We start from the raw sequence: 21597 nt of genomic DNA on the forward strand, positions 1-21597 counted from the left end.
ACGGTGGAATATCTCAAGGTTCTTGAAAAGCTGATGCCACACTGCAATGCTGTCTCATATGTGTAAGAATAAGGGGAAGTAATAGGAATAGTTGAAAGAGTGGAAATTGGTCCAGTGTGTGTGTCGCACTGCACTTATGAGCTCAGGTTGCCATGGTAATTGTAACTGCTCAGTGACTCCTGGAAGAGGCAGTTCATGTCACAGAGATTTAGCTGAAGTGCATCTCTCAAACTGGTGACCTTTCCTCAAAAACAATAAACTAGATCATTATAATTTATACTCTGAGAGAGAAGACAACCTGAGGAGTAAGCGGTGTAAAATTTGTGTCTGTAGTGTAAAATATGTGAGCATGGACGCAGGTTAGAAAACTGGTATGATCTGCTGTCATCCTGATTTATAGTCTCATTGAGTTGACTGCGTCAGTTCTCACTTTCAGGCTCACTGTGCCAAATGATTGCTTCCAAAGTAATATTGTTTGAAAGAGCACACATTTTACTCCATTTTGACCAAAAAATATGTATGTAGAGTGAAAATTGTGGATGTGACAGCAAGTTAAAGAGAAATGTTTAAGAAGCTCTCTGCACTCTGACAGTTCAGTCCCCTACTCAAGCCCTGAACATTCCGTCGCATAAAGAGCCATAATAAAACCTGAGGAGGGCACCAAAAAAAAAATGAAGAAACAGTTGGGTCAGGGTAATGCGGAATAATAATCTGAAACTACTACCAGTGATACTAATAATAATAGAAATAGCAATAACAGTAACAATTATGACAATGATTACAATAATGATAATAATAATAAGAAGAACAATGATATAGACATATATATAGTAATACAGTCAGTAATATAGTAAGAGAAAGAGAGAAAAAGATATATAGAGAGAGAGATTAAGGAGAAAGGAAATTACAAAGAGAAATGGGGGGTGTATAATTATAAATAATATATATATATATATATATATATATATATATATATATATGTATATATACATACATACACATATACACATATATACATACATATATGTAAGGGATAATGTATAATGAGCCGGTGAATACTGGGAAAATAACTCCCGGGAGTTGTTTTCCCAGTATTCAACGGCTCATTATACATTATCCCGCTTATTTCACCGCTAATTATCAGTTAAATAAATAATTTAAGACAGGATATTGATTAATTATACGATTTTTATTGATTTATAAATTAAATTGGGAGTAGAGAAAAAAAACTGCCAGCAACAGCTGAATCTGCACTACAATAGCCCAATAAAAAAGTAACTGTTGTCAGGGCAGTGTCCCTAGCAGCGCTGGGCTACATAGCAAAGCAACGGTCATTACACAGTAATATCAGACCTCTAAATGCCGTGACTGACCAATCAGAATACAGTATTTAATAGAGCCGTGTAATAAATGTATATATATATATATATATATATATATATATATATATATATATATACATACATACATACATACATACATATGCACATATACACATACACACACACACATATTTATACACATATACAGTACAGGCCAAAAGTTTGGACACACCTTCTCATTCAATGCGTTTTCTTTATTTTCATGACTATTTACATTGTAGATTCTCACTGAAGGCATCAAAACTATGAATGAACACATGTGGAGTTATGTACTTAACAAAAAAAGGTGAAATAACTGAAAACATGTTTTATATTCTAGTTTCTTCAAAATAGCCACCCTTTGCTCTGATTACTGCTTTGCACACTCTTGGCATTCTCTCGATAAGCTTCAAGAGGTAGTCACCTGAAATGGTTTTCCAACAGTCTTGAAAGAGTTCCCAGAGGTGTTTAGCACTTGTTGGCCCCTTTGCCTTCACTCTGCGGTCTAGCTCACCCCAAACCATCTGGATTGGGTTCAGGTCCGGTGACTGTGGAGGCCAGGTCATCTGCAGCAGCACTCCATCACTCTCCTTCTTGGTCAAATAGCCCTTACACAGCCTGGAGGTGTGTTTGGGGTCATTGTCCTGTTGAAAAATAAATGATCGTCCAACTAAACGCAAACCGGATGGGATGGCATGTCGCTGCAGGATGCTGTGGTAGCCATGCTGGTTCAGTGTGCCTTCAATTTTGAATAAATTCCCAACAGTGTCACCAGCAAAACACCCCCACACCATCACACCTCCTCCTCCATGCTTCACAGTGGGAACCAGGCATGTGGAATCCATCCGTTCACCTTTTCTGCGTCTCACAAAGACACGGTGGTTGGAACCAAAGATCTCAAATTTGGACTCATCAGACCAAAGCACAGATTTCCACTGGTCTAATGTCCATTCCTTGTGTTTCTAGGCCCAAACAAATCTCTTCTGCTTGTTGCCTCTCCTTAGCAGTGGTTTCCTAGCAGCTATTTGACCATGAAGGCCTGATTGGCACAGTCTCCTCTTAACAGTTGTTCTAGAGATGGGTCTGCTGCTAGAACTCTGTGTGGCATTCATCTGGTCTCTGATCTGAGCTGCTGTTAACTTGCGATTTCTGAGGCTGGTGACTCGGATGAACTTATCCTCAGAAGCAGAGGTGACTCTTGGTCTTCCTTTCCTGGGTCGGTCCTCATGTGTGCCATTTTCGTTGTAGCGCTTGATGGTTTTTGCGACTCCACTTGGGGACACATTTAAAGTTTTTGCAATTTTCAGGACTGACTGACCTTCATTTCTTAAAGTAATGATGGCCACTCGTTTTTCTTTAGTTAGCTGATTGGTTCTTGCCATAATATGAATTTTAATAGTTGTCCAATAGGGCTGTCGGCTGTGTATTAACCTGACTTCTGCACAACACAACTGATGGTCCCAACCCCATTGATAAAGCAAGAAATTCCACTAATTAACCCTGATAAGGCACACCTGTGAAGTGGAAACCATTTCAGGTGACTACCTCTTGAAGCTCATGGAGAGAATGCCAAGAGTGTGCAAAGCAGTAATCAGAGCAAAGGGTGGCTATTTTGAAGAAACTAGAATATAAAACATGTTTTCAGTTATTTCACCTTTTTTTGTTAAGTACATAACTCCACATGTGTTCATTCATAGTTTTGATGCCTTCAGTGAGAATCTACAATGTAAATAGTCATGAAAATAAAGAAAACGCATTGAATGTGAAGGTGTGTCCAAACTTTTGGCCTGTACTGTACTTAACAAAAAAAGGTGAAATAACTGAAAACATGTTTTATATTCTAGTTTCTTCAAAATAGCCACCCTTTGCTCTGATTACTGCTTTGCACACTCTTGGCATTCTCTCCATGAGCTTCAAGAGGTAGTCACCTGAAATGGTTTCCACTTCACAGGTGTGCCTTATTAGGGTTAATTAGTGGAATTTCTTGCTTTATCAATGGGGTTGGGACCATCAGTTGTGTTGTGCAGAAGTCAGGTTAATACACAGCCGACAGCCCTATTGGACAACTGTTAAAATTCATATTATGGCAAGAACCAATCAGCTAACTAAAGAAAAACGAGTGGCCATCATTACTTTAAGAAATGAAGGTCAGTCAGTCCGGAAAATTGCAAAAACTTTAAATGTGTCCCCAAGTGGAGTCGCAAAAACCATCAAGCGCTACAATGAAACTGGCACACATGAGGACCGACCCAGGAAAGGAAGACCAAGAGTCACCTCTGCTTCTGAGGATAAGTTCATCCGAGTCACCAGCCTCAGAAATCGCAAGTTAACAGCAGCTCAGATCAGAGACCAGATGAATGCCACACAGAGTTCTAGCAGCAGACCCATCTCTAGAACAACTGTTAAGAGGAGACTGCGCCAATCAGGCCTTCATGGTCAAATAGCTGCTAGGAAACCACTGCTAAGGAGAGGCAACAAGCAGAAGAGATTTGTTTGGGCCTAGAAACACAAGGAATGGACATTAGACCAGTGGAAATCTGTGCTTTGGTCTGATGAGTCCAAATTTGAGATCTTTGGTTCCAACCACCGTGTCTTTGTGAGACGCAGAAAAGGTGAACGGATGGATTCCACATGCCTGGTTCCCACTGTGAAGCATGGAGGAGGAGGTGTGATGGTGTGGGGGTGTTTTGCTGGTGACACTGTTGGGAATTTATTCAAAATTGAAGGCACACTGAACCAGCATGGCTACCACAGCATCCTGCAGCGACATGCCATCCCATCCAGTTTGCGTTTAGTTGGACGATCATTTATTTTTCAACAGGACAATGACCCCAAACACACCTCCAGGCTGTGTAAGGGCTATTTGACCAAGAAGGAGAGTGATGGAGTGCTGCGGCAGATGACCTGGCCTCCACAGTCACCGGACCTGAACCCAATCGAGATGGTTTGGGGTGAGCTGGACCGCAGAGTGAAGGCAAAGGGGCCAACAAGTGCTAAACACCTCTGGGAACTCCTTCAAGACTGTTGGAAAACCATCTCAGGTGACTACCTCTTGAAGCTCATGGAGAGAATGCCAAGAGTGTGCAAAGCAGTAATCAGAGCAAAGGGTGGCTATTTTGAAGAAACTAGAATATAAAACATGTTTTCAGTTATTTCACCTTTTTTTGTTAAGTACATAACTCCACATGTGTTCATACATAGTTTTGATGCCTTCATTGAGAATCTACAATGTAAATAGTCATGAAAATAAAGAAAACGCATTGAATGAGAAGGTGTGTCCAAACTTTTGGCCTGTACTGTATATGTATATATATATATATATATATATATATATATATATATATATATATAGCTATATACACATGCATAATAATAGTATATAAATCAAATTAAAGCTGCAAGCAGCGTTTGGCGGGACCTCGCACTCGCGCCCATTTCAGCCCCCAGCTTATGTCGTCACTGTGAATTATTTAGAAATATCAAACATGTTGCCACAAACATCAGAAAATCCTTACAGAGCTGAACATTTTGATGTTTGAATGCTTTCTGTAGCTGTAGGTATGGATGAGTGATGTCACGATATGCCAATTAGATGAGTGAATTTATTCCCATCAGATTCCTCGTCCTTTATTTTGAGGAAGAGACAACAAAAACAACACAAAACAAAATAAATTTACTGTGTAAATATGTTCAAAATGTTGTTTTACTGAGATGTATGAAATCCAATATGGCCGCTGCCTAGTGATGTTACAATATGCAAATTAGATGAGTTCATTTAATCCCATGACAAACTTTGGGTCATGATGAATATTTTTCTCATTTACAGTATGCCTTTATCTCTCACCACTTTCAAGCCACAGCCTTTTGAAATGTTGAAATGAAAATGGAATATTTTCCTCAATAAACTGTGACACCTGAAGGGTTAAAATGGAGATTGTGCCCATGTCATGTCTGCATGTAAGATGTAGACACGCACAGACATCATGTTTCTGTGAGTTTGTGTGTGACAGCGGTTGCCATGGTGATGAAGTAGGTGCACCTGGCAGAAGAGCAGAGAGAGACAGACAGAACACAGAGAGACCTGTTTTAGTGGAGATTTAACTCCTCGAAGAAGTTCTTCCCATTCCCAAACCGCTGGTCCAATCATCAAAATAATGTGATCATGAGAGAGATAAAGTTATACAGAAGATCTGTTTAGCAGCAGTTGAACTGGTATGTGTGCGTCTTTAAAGCCGACACAATAAACGGTGTAGGAGGAGATGTGTTTTTTTTTAAGAGCACGTTTGAGGGAAGATCTTACTTTGAAAGGACAAATAGCTCACTTCCTGTTGGATTTAGGTCATGGGTGTTAGCGTGTTATTTGTAGGTCGAACACTCCAGTTTTGGTTTGATCTTGATACGACATTCCTATGGGCTGCAGTGGCCAGTTTAGTGCACCTATGTGGCGCTAGAGAGCCCATTTTGGCACTGTAGGGGTTAATAATGTGTGTGTTCTGTTTCAAATGAGGTTTCTGCTGCTGTAATCTGTCCTTTAAAGATTGTGAGACACACAGACCAGAGAGCCCTGTGGCTGTGTCTGTGTGTGCAGCCGTTGTCATGGCGATTAATGACTTGCCCGCACCTGTGGCAGACACAGACACGTCAGGAAAGCAGATCACCAAAGGCTGTTTATAAAGGGATTTAAGTCCTCGAACAAATGCTTCGCATACCCAAACCGTTGGTCCAAGCAAGAAAATAAAGTGATTTTGAGAGACAGCCACGTCTCGTGAACGCGCGTGTCGCGTTTTATATTTCTCGAGTCAAAAATGTCGTCAGGGGAGCGAGTTTAAAATGTGTTGCACCCCAGCTGTTTCCAGAAATTTCTCCTCTGAGTTTACATGGGAGTGAATGAGAAAAAAATCAGCGTTCCCTTCGCTTTGGAGCCACTCAGCAAAAATGTGTATGTGTGAGAGATTCCATGTCAACATATCTGTGAGCTGGACAAATTTTCCTACGTTTTGTGGTATAAATTGTGTGTGTACAGTGAAAATTGTGGCCATGGCAGCGAGTTAAAGACAAAAGTTTTAGACGATTTTTAGAGCCCTCTCCACTCTAGCTCACAGCATTCCGTGCAATACACACCCATTGTAAACTGAGAATTTCTCCACTTTTGCTCATGGTACTTTGAGAGGCACAGATGAAAAACGGTAAAAGATATGAAAAAGATGAAAACATGAGTGAATAGATGAGACCTGTGGCAACATTTGAGAGTTGGAATGGAGTCTGTAGCACAAAGTATGGAGACGCTGTAAATGCTAGAAAAAGCCCTAAGATTGGTGTCTTTCTCCCCCCTGCTGCCATTCATGGTTGCCTTCACTGGGAGGGCACGCCAGCAGACACTAGTACAGGGCCGTGCAGCCCATGCATGGTCCTGGGCTGCAGGGCCCTGTACTAGTGTCTACTGGAGGCCGGAGAGATTCAAGGGAGTTTTTATTTTTGTTAAATAATTGATTGATTTTTATTTTTATTGTTGTTTTCTTTTGTTATTTTGCCTTTGCTCAGTTATAATGAGCAGTTATAGTGTTGACGTTGTGTTAGCAGGCGGTGTTCTGGGGGAGGCAGCCCCAGACCCAAGGGAGAGGGCCTGCCCACCCCAAACGTCCCACTGGGTGAAGTGGTAGCCAGCTCCCAGACCCCGGAGGAGTGAGCCTCAGAGCCACAGAGCACCACACCACAAACACTTTTTTTTGTTTTTCTTTTTTTTTTTCTGCCCTTATGGGCTCCCCAGTCCACCAGCTCATCACCTGTCCTAGAGCCACAGGGCCCAGCACGTACCCACTGGCATGCCCATCCCACCAAATCCTCCCCCTCACCACCAGGGTGTGTGTGTGTGTGTATGTGTGTGCGTGTGCGCACGGGGAATTGTTGATGAATGACTTAGGGGGGGAGTAAAGGGAAAGGTGAAAAGACAGAGAGAGAGATGGAGAGGGGGAATAAAGAGACATAACATAAAAAATATTCATAATAATAAATGTATTATTACTGTTACAGTTGTTAGAGATATGATTACTATACAATTAATATAGTAATAATAAATAAAATAAGTAGACATATATATATATATATATATATATACATATATATTTTTTATCCCCTGACTCATGTGTATATTTAATTATTAAGTGTGTGTGTGTGTGTGTGTGTGTGTGTGTGTGCAATAATGTGTGTTAGTGTGTGTGCATGTGTATATGTGTAAGTGTGTGGTTATGATATCACTCTGTAAATTTCCATTGTAATGCAGATGATAGACAATTGTATTTATCGATGAAGCCAGAAGAAAGTAATCAATTAACTAAACTTCATAATTGCCTTAAAGGCATAAAAACCTGGATGAGCACCAATTTCCTGATGTTAAATTCAGACAAAACTGAAGTTATTGTTCTTGGCCCAAAACAACTCTGAGACTCTTTATCTGATGACATAGTTTCTCTCAGTGGCATTGCTCTGGCCTCTAGCACTACCGTAAGAAACCTCAGAGTAACATTTGATCAAGATTTGTCTTTTAATTCTCATTTAAAACAAACCTCACGGACTGCATTTTTTTCATCTGTGTAATATTGCGAAAATTAGGCCTATCCTGACCCGAAAAGATGCAGAAAAATTGGTCCACGCTTTTGTTACCTCAAGGCTGGATTACTGTAACTCTCTATTATCTGATAGCTCTAGTAAGTCCTTAAAAACTCTCCAGCTATTCAGAATGCAGCAGCACGTGTACTAACAGGAACTAAGAAACATGATCATATTTCTCTTGTTTTAGCTTCTCTGCACTGGCTCCCTGTAAAATCCAGAACTGAATTTAAAATCCTACTGTTAACTTATAAAGCTCTAAATGGTCAAGCTCCGTCATATCTTAAAGAGCTCATAGTGCCATATTATCCCACCAGAACTCTGCGCTCTGAGAATGCAGGGTTACTCGTGGTCCCTAAAGTCTCCAAAAGTAGATCAGGAGCCAGAGCCTTCAGCTATCAGGCTCCTCTCCTGTGGAATCAGCTTCCTGTTACGGTCCGGGAGGCAGACATCATCTCCACATTTAAGACTAGACTTAAGACTTTCCTCTTTGATAAAGATTATAGTTAGGGCTGGCTCAGACTTGCCTTGTACCAGCCCCTAGTTAGGCTGACTTAGGCCTAGTCTGCCGGAGGACCCCCTATAATACACCGGGCAGCTTCTCTCCTTCTCTCTCGCTCTCTCTCTCTCTCTCTCTCTCTCTCTCTCTCTCTCTCTCTCTCTCGTGTCCTATTACTGCATCTTGCTAACTCGGCCATTCTGGATGTCACTAACTCGGCCTCTTCTCCGGAGCCTTTGTGCTCCACTGTCTCTCAGGTTAACTCGTATTGCAGCGGTGCCTGGATAGTGTGACGTGTGTGGTTGTGCTGCTGCCAGATGCCTCCTGCTGCTGCTGTTATCATTAGTCATACTTCTACTGTTATTATACACATATGATTATTGTCACACATGTATACTATTAGATATTAATATATTATTATTAATTATAATATTATTACTTTCAATCTTGTTGTAAGCTACTGCCATTACCGTCTATCCTGCATCTCTCTCTGTCTCTGCCTCTCTCTCTCTCTCTCTCTCTCTCTCTCTCTCTCTCTGTCTCATTGTGTCATACGGTTTACTGTTAATTTATTATGTTGATCTGTTCTGTACGACATCTATTGCTCGTCTGTCCGTCCTGGAAGAGGGATCCCTCCTCAGTTGCTCTTCCTGAGGTTTCTACCGTTTTTTTTTCCCCGTTAAAGGGTTTTTTTGGGGTAGTTTTTCCTTATCCGCTGTGAGGGTCCAAAGGACAGAGGGATGTCGTATGCTGTAAAGCCCTGTGAGGCAAATTGTGATTTGTGATATTGGGCTTTATAAATAAAATTGATTAATTGATTGATTGATTGATTATGTGTGCATGATCTGATGAAATGTGATGTGATGTCATGAGGGGGGTCAGAGAAGAGTCCTCAGCCTCTCATTACATCACATCATGTACTGTATGTGGGAATGTTGATACTGGGAGATTGGCTGGCAGGCAAGATGGATGAAATTAACTGAAGGCTGACCTGTAGGACTGACGATCTGTTGTGTTTTGAGGAGGTGAGAGATTTTCCAGAGAGATGTAGTCCGTGAGTAAATTTTTCCAGAGAGCCAGATGGATGGTGTTTCTTGATTTCCAGTTCATGAGAATAGTTTTCTTGGCGATAGTTAGGGCTACGAGGAGAAATCTATTGCACGTTTTTTCCAGGCTGAATGTTGATAAGTCTCCTAGTGACAGAGTGATAATGGAATGCAGGAGCCCATGAAGTGGGATAGTGATTCTGTGACCTCTTTCCAAAAGTCTTTGATAGGTGTGCAGTGCCAGGTGGCATGAATATATGTATCACAGCAATTTTGTGAACAGTGTGCGCATATGTCAGATGTGAAACCCATTCTAAACATTTTTTGCCCATTGTAGTGAGTTCTGTGAAGTATTTTATACTGTATGAGTTGGAGGTTGGAATTTTTTGTCATGAAATACATGTTTTTGCAGATTTGGGTCCAAGAGTCAGCATCAAGAGCAATCGAGAGGTCTTGTTCCCATTTGTTTGATGGAAGGGAGATGGATTTGTCACAGGACAGTATTATTTTATATATTCTGGAGAGGAGTTTTTTCAGGGAGGGGGTGTTAATTAAACTTGTGGTTGCAGGGGGGAGAGTTAGGTTTACAGATTTGATATCTATCTTTGATTGAACGGATGATTTAAGTTGGAGATACTGCAGATTTTGATTGCTCCCAATGCCATACTCCTGGACCAAATCAGGAAATGAAACCAGAGTGTTACTATGGAAGATGTGTTTAAGATGTGTGATGCCGTTTTCTGCCCATGTGTGAAAGTTGAGAGGTTTTTTGTTACTTTTGAAGTCGGAGTTGTTCCAGATGGGGGTGAAATTTGAGGGTGCCAGAGTGGAATTTGTGATTTTGTGGAATTTCCACCAGGCTATCAGAGCCGAAGCTATTGTAATTGCATTGAAACATGGATGGTGTTTGATGGATTAACTGAGAAATGGGATATCTGAGATATGAGTGTCTCTACAAAGTGTTTGTTCAGTGTCTAACCAGGTGATATCTGAGTGATGGGGATGTGTCCATTTGTAAATATACTGCAGTTGATTTGCTATAGAGTAATGTAAGAAGTTTGGGGCATCTAGGCCTCCTTGTAATTTTGGTTTTTGCAGTGGTCAATTTGATCCTAGGTGTTTTATTTTTCCAGTAAAATTTTGTTATTATTGAGTCTAAATATTTGAACCAGGTAGAGGTGAGGTGGGGTGGATTGTCATTGAAAGCAGATAATTTATTTTAGGGAGTATTGTCATTGTCTATTGTTTTTACAAGTGGGGTGAAATTGAGTCCAATCAGCTCTGGCAGCCTGGAGGAAATGTTTATGCCTAAGTACGTGATGTGACCCGTGCATAATGGGATAGATGATGAATGGGTTGCCGCATTCCATTTGGTGTTGTGTAATGGTAAAATAGAGAATTTGTTCCAGTTTATTGAATAATCAGAGATCTTGTAGAATGATTTGATAAGTTTAATTGTTTCTTGCAAGGATGATTGAGGGTTTTGTAGAAAAAGTAAAATGTCATCGGCATAAACTAATTTTGTGCTGTGTCTGAGGTGTTTGAATTCCTTTGATGCAAGTGTTCCGACAGATTGCTGCTGCTAACGGTTCAATGAAGATGGTGAATAGAAAGGGAGAGAGTGGGCATCCCTGCCTAGTCCCCCTGTGCAGTGTGAAGGTTTGTGATGTGATTCCATTGGTGGTGACCATGGCTGAAGGTGCAGTGTACAAAGTCTGAATCCAGTTAATAAATTATTCCCCAAAGCCAAATTTTTGTAATGTGGAGAACAGAAAAAAACAGTTTACCTTGTCGAAAGCGTTCTCTGCATTTAATGTGGTTATGATGGTATCTTCCTGTTGAAGTGATGAGTAGTGGATTAGGTTAAAAAGTCTGTGTGTATTATTGGATGCAAATCTACCTTTAATGAAACCAGTCTGATCAAAATTAATTATATGAGGGATGACTACTTCTAACCTTTGAGCAAGAGCTTCACTTATGATTTTTATGTCAACATTGATTAAGGAGATGGGGCGGTAATTTGATGGTAAGGTTGGATCTTTGTTAGGCTTCGGGAGCAATGAGATTACGGCTGTGTTCATATGTATGGGAAATCTTGATTTTTGGTTTATCTCAGTTATTGTTTTCATGAAGAGTGGGGCTAACTTGGACCAGAAGTGTTTATAGAACTCAGCAGGGAAGCCATCTCACTGGACAAAAAGGACCTGGATCCGGAAAGATACAATGGTATACAAGTTTATGGATCTGTCACATATCCATAATGTTTACGGAGAGAATGCGGGGAGATCTGATCTGAAAAACACGACCAGAAATGTTGTCTTACTTTACATAGCAGAAACATTATCCACAGGGATAAAACCGCTAAAACTGAAGCACTACATCTCCCAGCATACTTTGGGAACACTTTCCTGTTGGTTTGGCCCGGGTTTGGCCAGGGTTCAAGGGCTTTGATTGGAGGAAGGCGGTTATCCGTTGTGTAGCGTCACACATCTTTCTCGTCTCTAGTTGTGTGATGGACATAAAAGCGGTCACCAGAACTTGATTCTATTGGCTCTGACGGTTCCATAGAGGTGTCAATCATCCGAATTGACCAATGGAGAGTGGGGGACCAGGCGTTAGTCCGACGTCCCATAGGTCCGAATACCCATAACTCCAACTACCCGCTAATCTGACCATGCAGGTCTATGGCGAGTTTTATCGTTTTAGTCCCATAATGTCAACGGCCCATTAATCCGACCATTTTAATGCCATTATTCCAACCGTCCGATTTCATACCCGGTAGTCCAACCGCCCGTTATTCCGACCACAGCACTTCCAACATGAAGCAGTCTGTGCATTTCTCCCTCACTGCGCTGGCACAGACGGTGGCGTTTATCTCATCGATGGGAAATCACATTCATCTGCTATATATGACGTACATGCCCTTATTTGGATAACACATCCTACACATAAAGCTACTGACAGCGTAATGCGTTCTGGCTGCAGATGTATATTAAACATTAATCCTTCTTGCAGCACATCTACAGAAAGTATTTTGTTAGAGACAAACCATCCATCTGTCTGTCATTTCACCTGTACTAGCCTAGACATTATAAAACCTCTGAAATTTTTACCCTGCTTTACTTCAGCAGCATCAAACTTCTCACAAGTGATGTCCATATGTTATTCCATGGTTTGCTTAAGTCTTTAGGCTACTGTTGCATATTTTCAAAGGGATATTTACTATAAAATGAAGTTGTTTTTTAGGCGAGGAAAAATATCCTTCATTTATGCTGTGTTCCATCTGCATTTACTCTGACACAGTTGCATCTATAGTGATGCTTACACTTCTGATGAACTCTTACAACTGTTACCTTTATTGTGATAATGCACATAAAGCTTGTAATTGCAGAGATATACCCTGTTTATTCTGAGCATGTCATTTTTGAGCAGGAGCTTCAAAAAGGGGCTCAGGGAAGAACAGGTAATTAGCACACGTCCCATAAGTATGGGCTATAGCTAGGGCCCTACCTAGTACAGTATATCAATGTTTTTTAAACCCTATTTTTCAACCCTAAGTTGAAAACCGGAAGAACTACAAATGTGGTGCTGATTTGTATGAAGCTTTATGGTGCGGCTTTAGGGAATTATAGTTTTTAACAAAGAGTAGCGTTTTTCTTAGAATTGGAAGTTTGTGTAACCATATTTTAAATATCTAATTGTTAAATGGGTGAAAATAAAATTTAAACACATTTTACCTATATTTTACAGCGCCCCCTAGTGATGACTACACTGACATGATAGATTAGGTCAAGAGCTCTCCATAACGGTCTGTATCCCTTTTGTTGCTGAATTGTAAGCCTTCAAACATGCACCAAGGTCAAGGTTCAAAGGTCAGTATTTCAAAGCAGGAGCAATGTATGACCTTCATACTGATATGTTACTCTCCGGGTCTAGACTGGGCCCAAAGATGTATTTACTTTTGTTCTATGATAAACTTTAATTTTCATCTCTGTCTGGCTCCATCCTCTTTCAGGTGAAGTTTTGGAGACCCTTTGAGACTCAAACCTGGATAAAATAAAGTTTTTTTAATTTTTTTGCTTGTTTGGTGGAAAAAAATCCTTTAAAGTATTGATCCTTTTCCTAATGATAGTCACACCTTGAGATTTGGGCTAGTGTATAACTTATTTTACCTACCAAATACATCTGGATAGGTGTCAAAATAGGGTTAGGGTTACATAACATTAATGTATTTGAGGTTGCACTCCCCAGAACACCTGAATAGTCCTACATAGTGAGTATTATAGAATATTGTTGCCTCACCATCCCTCTCTTTCAACCCAGTATCACGGCAAAGTGTGATAGACTTCAGAGCAGTAAAGCAGTAGACCTGAGTTCGCTTCCCATGTGTGGCGAGTGTTGCAAGTGTTTTACCAGCGTTTTTTTAATGCCAACCATGCTATTTTCCTAACCCTAACCAAGTGGCTTTTGTGCCTAAATCTAATCATCAGTATTTGTACTCGTGTGTAGTTTTCATGCCTAGGCGAGGCCAAACATGACACTGATACGCTGGACAACAGTGGACCAGCGGGTGTATTACACACTTTGTCATGATAGCGGGTTGTCTCTTTATGTAGGTTTTTTATATATCACATAATAAGAAACTATTTTGCTGTTGAAAAGGGCTATGAAAATATGAGTTAGAATATGATATCTAACAAAGGAAAATAAACCTAGGCCATTAGTCCACTAAACAGAAATCAGCATGTTTTGATCATAGAAACCATGGAAGAATGCGTAGCCAAATGTTATATTCATAATTAATTTTATTGACATGAAGTGTTTGGTATTAAAACAGTTTTCTAATCATATGACTTGTTGTATTTTAAGACAAACAATGAGTCTGAGGTTATAGAATCAATATGACAAAGCACATTTGTTTTTGTTTCATTGCAAACTGTTAACATAGCACCTGAACTGTAGGGGAGAATGGCTGTCACATTTAAATGGTATTTTGACATATTTAATCTTTAACAAATATTGATTTGAAAATGCAGTAGGACATATATTTTTAGCCCTAATTGCCATCGTGGTGCTGTGTGGGCCACAATACAGCCTTGTGCCTAAATGCATCTGATAGATGACACTGGAACAACAATGGTTACAGTTTCCTCCCTGGTTCTTGAAAACTGAACCTTAGCTTTGGTATAGGCACAGCGACCCGTGATTCTTTTCAGCGGGAAGTATGTTGCATACGAAAAAGTCTCAAAGTTTAACTCCCATACAGAACACGAGTCATTCTGACTATAGTAGTATCTTTCACCGTGTTGTTTAAACCATTTAGCCTCTGCAACATTGTGCACAGCTTTAACTTTTTTACCATCTCTTTTCAAAAACACAATAACCTTAAACATTCTAGAAATTAAAGCTGGTCTAGCTTCAGCTCTCGGATCAATAACATGTTCTCCAGTAATCTCGTCATTACGAAACCACTTTGCACATATACAAGAGTTGGCTCTGTAGTCTTCTGATGATAATAATTCACCTCCCAGGATGTATCTGTTAAACTGTGTGCTGTGGTGGGACACTCTGTGTACACATTAATTTGAACCATATAACGTCCTGGACATCAAAAGCAATGCTTGGTTTTCTTCATAAGAAATTCCACCATGTTTTAGAGGCGGAAGCAGAGTCTCTAATGTGCTGTCATATGAAAAATCATGCTGAAAATCATCACTGTCTGACAGCATTTTAAGCCGGTTCAACTGGTCCATGTGTAATATGTAGCTTTGTTATGATGGTTTTCTTTCAAAAAAGTGTAAAACAGAAGTAAAATGTTCTTCAAGCTGCCTTGGTCCACATTTAGATTTCTGAGACACCTGCCAATCTAGCAACCATTTGCGCATCATGATGAGTTCTGCATGTTGGTTATTTGTATGGTAGTCACCTAAAGTCCCATTGGCCCGTTCAAAGGAAAAGCACCAAAATCCATGAACATAGTCTATGATACAAGATTTGAGGTGCGAATGAAGATGCATGTTCATAGTATACCATTCTCTTCCATATTTGCGTTCAAAAGTATTACAGAAAATGTTGAGACATCCGTCTGCACCATCCAACTGATTTGCTGTTAAAACTCTAGAACAGAGTATTCTTGCAGCAGAAACAAAGGACTTCCAGATATTGTAATCTGTGTCATTTAACAGATCTTTAAGGGCATACAAGGAATAAGTACATAGCCAAATCTTTCACTGCGATGCAGTGAAACCTTCAAACGCTGATTCAGTTTTTGTAGGAATCCCAGGATCAAGGTCACTTGGGACCTTCATCGAGTCTACTCTAGACTGCAGAATTTTGAAGGACTGGCTATTTAGAGCACCTGATTCCTTCCACACCTGCATCACTCTTTTGGCTGTACCTTCTAAGATGTTGTGCATGGGGTCAATAACATGCATTCAAACTGGGTCAAAATAAGGCAAATCATGAAGTACTATACCTGGCTCCATATAGGCCCTCTAATCTTGCCTGTTCTCCCTTTGATTGAGCCTCTTTTGCCCTCCTGGCATATAGTACGTGGTTTTCTTTTGACCGAGGGAGCCACTGATCCCACTGAAAACCCGAATAGTCAACCTTGTTATCAATTGTTCGTGGAAATTCCTTTAGACACTTGGAATATCCCATTTTTGCCATGTGGCCTAGAAATCCCCCAGTCTTGCGAGATGCTGGAATATCACTTGACAAACACAGTAAAGCAGCTCTATATAGCTGCTTTCCTAAAGCTGAAGAGTCTGACAGGTAAACCCCTTTCCATAGGTCATTTATATCATTAACAAGAGGTTTCAAGTAGGCATTAATGTGCTCTTTAGGCTCATGTGGGCCAGAAATAATCCCTGCTACAATAATATTCTCTTCCTTAAACCTTTCCTCACGAGGCAGATTCATTGCAACCAGATACATAACATCTACTGAATCCTTAACTTTATCATAGGGCTGAAATCAATCAACATTAAGCATGAGACCCAGATTACATGCTTCAGACAGGAAGGGCTTGTCTTCATAAGACTGGAAGTCTTTCCAAATGTTTCCATCATATATGTCACCATATACATTGTCACATGCGTTACGTTCTCTCCACTTCTCACAGGCTTCATTAAAGCCTGGTCTTTGGGTCATGTCCTGTAAACTCTTGATAATGCTTCGGTAACAAAATGTACGTTTAGGATATAAATATGCTGCCCCTTTTTTTCCTATGACGGTTTTCATGAGCAAGGTGTCACATTCTTGACAACGACGCTTATGTGCATGTTTTTTAAGCTCAACATGACTACATTTTGCAGATTTTTTCCTTACACCTCATCCATCTCTCACAATTATTGTGGCTTCCTCAACTGTATATACTTTGTTACATTCTGGACAAGCCACATAGCGAATGAAATCATCTCTGTTCAGAGAAAGCATTTTTCTGACCATATACATAGTGGAGGGAATTCTTTCAGCCAAATTCTTCAGTAAATCAAGTCTGCAAATGCTACCCAGAGCAAAAAGAAAGGACCTCATCAGATTTAACAGTACAATGTAGGCATTATCTGAAATGGTAAAATATGACTTCCGTGCAGTAAGACGAAGAATTAAGTATGTTAACCAGGAGAACTGAACATCCTCACTAGTGCCGTCATTCTCGTCACCCCTCTCCTCCTCGACCACCTCTTCAAATTCAATGTCCTCTTCCTTGCCTCCATCCTCTTCACTGTCTCCATCCTCGTCACTGCCTCCATCTCCTTCCCTGCCTCCATCCTCTTCATTGCCTCCGTCTCCTTCCCTGCCTCCATCCTCTTCACTGTCTCCATCCTCTTCATTGCCTCCGTCTCCTTCCCTGCCTCCATCCTCTTCACTGTCTCCATCCTCGTCACTGCCTCCGTCTTCTTCCCTGTCTCCATCCTCTTCACTGTCTCCTTCCACGTTACTGCCTCCATCTTCTTCCTGGCCTCTATCCTCTTCACTGTCTTCTCTGCTTCCATTGCTGCCCGCTTCTGTAATAGAGGTAAACCCCCATTCAACAAAGCTACATTGTGGCAACATTCCTGAGAAACAGTTAAAGTTATAACCTCTACACATAAATGGATGTCTGTTACATTAAACAATAAAATAAGCTAAGATAAGCCCTTGCTAAACAAGTTCACACAATCACAGTAGAGTTTAGCCTCCAAAGAATATCTTTGGAGGCTAAACTCTACTGTGACTGGTTAGTTACATTCTCCTCCCAGCAGTGGTGAGAATGTCTGACCCCAGATCAGGTTTAAAAACTCTGTATACTTTGAAATACAGAGAGATTTACCTGGTGGTGATAGGCTTAATCTGCATTGTATGAACTCGTTTAGCAAGGCCTTGAATGTAATTAACAGACATCCATTTATGTGTAAAAGTTACACAGCTTTAATTAAAGAAAAAATGTGTTAGTATCTGGAGTGTAGTGGTAATTGTACATTTTCAAAAATCATTTTCAGAGCATATGCCAACCCTCCCGATTTTCACTGGCCTCTCCCGTTTTCCTTTCGGGGTCATACAGTAATTCTCCCGAACAACAATAAAGCTAAAACATTTCCAGCATGCACATGAAGAAGAGCTGTTCTTGTTGTCTTGCTCAGTGACTGACTCTCTGACATGAACTAGTAATTCTTATTAATAAGTGCTGCTGTAAACGTTACATGTCTGATCTTCACATTATTTGTGAAAAGAAAGTAACGATTACTGGGTTGGAGTGAATATTTGTTACTGACAGAAGAGCAAAATATCTGTATTATGTCGTGACATTCTTAAAGTATTTAATATAATGCTGTTGCAGTATAGACTGTAAAAATGAGTCATATCCAGCAGCAGATAAAATCCTGTAAAATAACAGAAAATAACCATCTCAGTAAAACGAAATGAAATCTTATGCATATTTTGTATTTTTAATGCTAAATAAGATTATTTCCACCTATTAACAATTACATTTCCTATAACACTGCTGTAAAACAAATACTGTATAATGATAACAATAATAATAATAATGATAAATAAATATACTGTATTATTATTAGTGTTGGGTAAGGGTTACTTTAAAAGTAATCAAAGTACGTTACTGCGTTACTTTCTAAAAAAGTAACCATGTACTTTACTGCGTTAATGTTACTCCCTGAGTAAAGTAACTCACTTACTTTAAAAGTACTTCCAACGTTACTCCCTGAGAAAAGTAACTCAAGCACTTTTAAAGTACTTTTGAGTATTCTACATTTCCTATTGGGCAATGGACCACAGGGCGCTAAGCCTACATTTTTTTGTCTCCAGAATTAAAGTTATGGACCACTTGCCCTTCACTGAGATCCATTTCTCCCATCACAGCCGTCACTTTGACCAGTAGAAACACAGAACAATCTGCTGCCGTAGACAACTGTATGACAACAACACCCCAGCGTTTTTATTTCCTCTAAGGATGTTACCACAGAGAGTAAAAGGGGGAAATGATGGTGTGAAACAGCAGAGGCACTTTGTCAACCTGCTGAGTTGACATGACTGTCATTAGCATCAAGCCAGCAAACAATGGTACATCCTCACAGTCGGACATAAAGTAATAACATTAACAAATAGCAGTGGGGCTTTTACTCATCACAACTGCAGAGGCTCCCGGCTTCATTTGAAACAAACTACATTATAGACAGTCCGTTATTTATTAATCCCTCTGTGTGTTTATATTTTTACTTTTTATCCGCTCCGTTGTCTTTGTAAAGTTAACATATTGCACCGTCATTTCAAACTCAACACTTGTTTCAAATTAAAAGCCCCTTATAACCTCGGCTAGAGAATCCCTCCATTTTCTAAATAGACTTTTATTCTGAAACATTTGTCAAAACTTCCTGTGGAAGATACAGTAGCTTGACAGTTTACATATGGCGCTTCAAATGTAGCTCCTGCCATCTGCTTATGCTCTTAGGTGACTACAACAACATGTCGGCTGGCACATATTTCTATACAGTCTATGGAACAGACACAGTTCTGGCAGTGACTCAAATACTAGTAAAATAAAAACAGTACAAGAATAACCCGATGACATCATACACGCCGTGAAAGACGACCGGGGATAATTGGTGACTACCAGCGTGTAGCGTGTACCAGGCATAATGCAAGTGCTGAGTCTGAAATATGTCTGTCAGCGAGTCCTACTCCACCTATTTAGACAAAGGCAGCATTTCTCCGACCACGTAGCGAGCCACAAGCTCCGTGGCTTCTTTCAGACTGATAGACGATTTCGGCGAGCGATTTGTGTGTGCCGCCATCTTGTGGCGGCGCCATTGCTGCGGTGACGTGTCAGTCATCAATTCATTATGCTGTCACTGTGAACTGACTCTCTCCAATGACAGCATCATGAATAGCTGGATTGATGATGTTAGACGGTGGCCTCCGGTAACTAATGAAGGTATCTTAAATGAGTACCGATATTAATATAGAAATTAATCATTTGTTTGAGCGATAAGCAGGAAAGATTAGAGTAATAGGGAGATAACAGAATGTATCATTAAACACTGTGTAATATAACGTTAGCATACGTTACTTGTGCTGACGTTAGCAAGCTAGCAGCGTGACATTTAATCATTATGGACAGGCTATGTGACATCACATCATATTGAAGGCGATCAATATTGATCGCCTTCAATATGATGTGATGGTCCTCTAAAAGACGGTATAAAATTTGCCCGACCCATCCGGAGCTCAGGTAATTTTGACCCTCAATCAGAGACCTGTAATTGCCGTTTTTCTGGTCATTGGAGGCCAGGCGATCAATAAAATATTCTTGAATACCTCCTAAAACAAAACACAAACACGTGTTGTTGTTGTTTTTAGTCACATAGCCTGTCCATAATGATTAAATGTCATGCTGCTAGCTTGCTAACGTCAGCACACGTAACGTATGCTAACGTTATATTACAGTGTTTAATGATACAGTCTATTATCTCCCTATTACTCTAATCTTTCCTGCTTATCACTCAAACAAATGATTAATTTCTATATTAATATCGGTACTCATTTAAGATACCTTCATCAGTTACCGGAGGCCACTGTCTAACATCATCAATCATGATGGTGTCATTGTAGAGAGTCATTTCACAATGACAGCATAATGAATTGATGACTGACACATGTCACCGCAGCAATGGCGCCGCCGCAAGATGGCGGCATACACAAATCGCTCGCCGAATTCGTCTATAGGTTTAACGTTACCTCCGTTATTAGAACCAAACGACAGCCGTTGCTGTTTCGGAGCTGAAGGACCAGCGTTCTAAAAGTAACGGAAGTAAGTTAACTGATGTCTTGTTTGAAAATGTACTTAAGTATTTGATTACTCAAACAGCAGACTAACGTGTTAGGTTACTCGTTATTGCAAAAAGTAATCAAACGCGTTATACCCAACTCTGATTATTATCCTATATTGTATTTTCATGTAATTTTACATGACTTTGGGATTTTAATACTTCTTGTAATTGTTCACTGTCCAAATCTGTTTCACTGGGAATTATGTATAATACAGAAGCTAAAGAAGCTCTAACTTGTATGGGGCCTTTAACTCGGGCATGGTTCCAAAAATAAACAACAATCTTATTTGTTATTATAATTAAACTTTAGAAGGGGTTTACCTGCATTGAGTTGTGGCTCATCATCAAGTGTCCCAGTAGACAGTAGGCTCACCACTGTCCTGTAATTGGCAGTTAAAAATTGTTATGAAAAAGGTTCCCAACATTTTTTTCCCACTTACTCAAATCAGTTTCACCTGAGGAGCATGCATTGAAGTTCAGAATTACAGTTAAAATATATAATATTATATATAATACAACTGATATTGCCCATTGTGTTTATGAGAAATTAAACAATGAAATAAAGAAAAAGCAATGCCTCTGACATTTATTTCTTGATCAAACTATTTAGTCAGAGTGATTTATTATTAACACTAGAGCTGCCAAGGAGTCATTTTTTTTTACCATGCAACTCTGTTATGATAAAACCTCTACTTCTCTCAGTAATTACATGTCAAGAGATCCAGCGCACCTCAGCTGCAGCTTGCTTAAAACATCTT

At 40.0% G+C, this 21597-nt stretch overlaps 2 protein-coding genes across 2 annotated transcripts in view; one reads left to right on the forward strand and one right to left on the reverse strand.

The window, feature by feature from the left end:
• LOC117271561 (voltage-gated inwardly rectifying potassium channel KCNH6-like) overlaps window positions 1-21597 on the forward strand; it is a 414055-nt gene that overhangs the window by 270918 nt on the left and 121540 nt on the right. The window lies entirely within an intron of this gene.
• LOC144464980 (uncharacterized) lies at window positions 16668-21300 on the reverse strand. Its single transcript, XM_078172820.1, has 2 exons — window positions 21161-21300; window positions 16668-17521 (listed from the first exon to the last, which is right to left on the reverse strand). The coding sequence occupies exons 1-2, from the start codon at window positions 21182-21184 to the stop codon at window positions 17129-17131; spliced, it is 417 nt and encodes a 138-aa protein (XP_078028946.1). The 5' UTR covers window positions 21185-21300; the 3' UTR covers window positions 16668-17128.

Source organism: Epinephelus lanceolatus, chromosome 12 (assembly GCF_041903045.1).
Source record: "Epinephelus lanceolatus isolate andai-2023 chromosome 12, ASM4190304v1, whole genome shotgun sequence".
NCBI classification, from domain to species: Eukaryota; Metazoa; Chordata; class Actinopteri; order Perciformes; family Serranidae; genus Epinephelus; species Epinephelus lanceolatus.

Bases quoted from the DNA above. Each gene is read 5' to 3' on its own strand.
- LOC144464980 (XM_078172820.1), bottom strand. From the start codon at position 21,184: ATGATGAGCCACAACTCAATGCAG. The intron at 17,522-21,160 runs GTAAACCCCTTC...CCTCTATTACAG, and splicing joins TGAGCCACAACTCAATGCAG to AAGCGGGCAGCAATGGAAGC.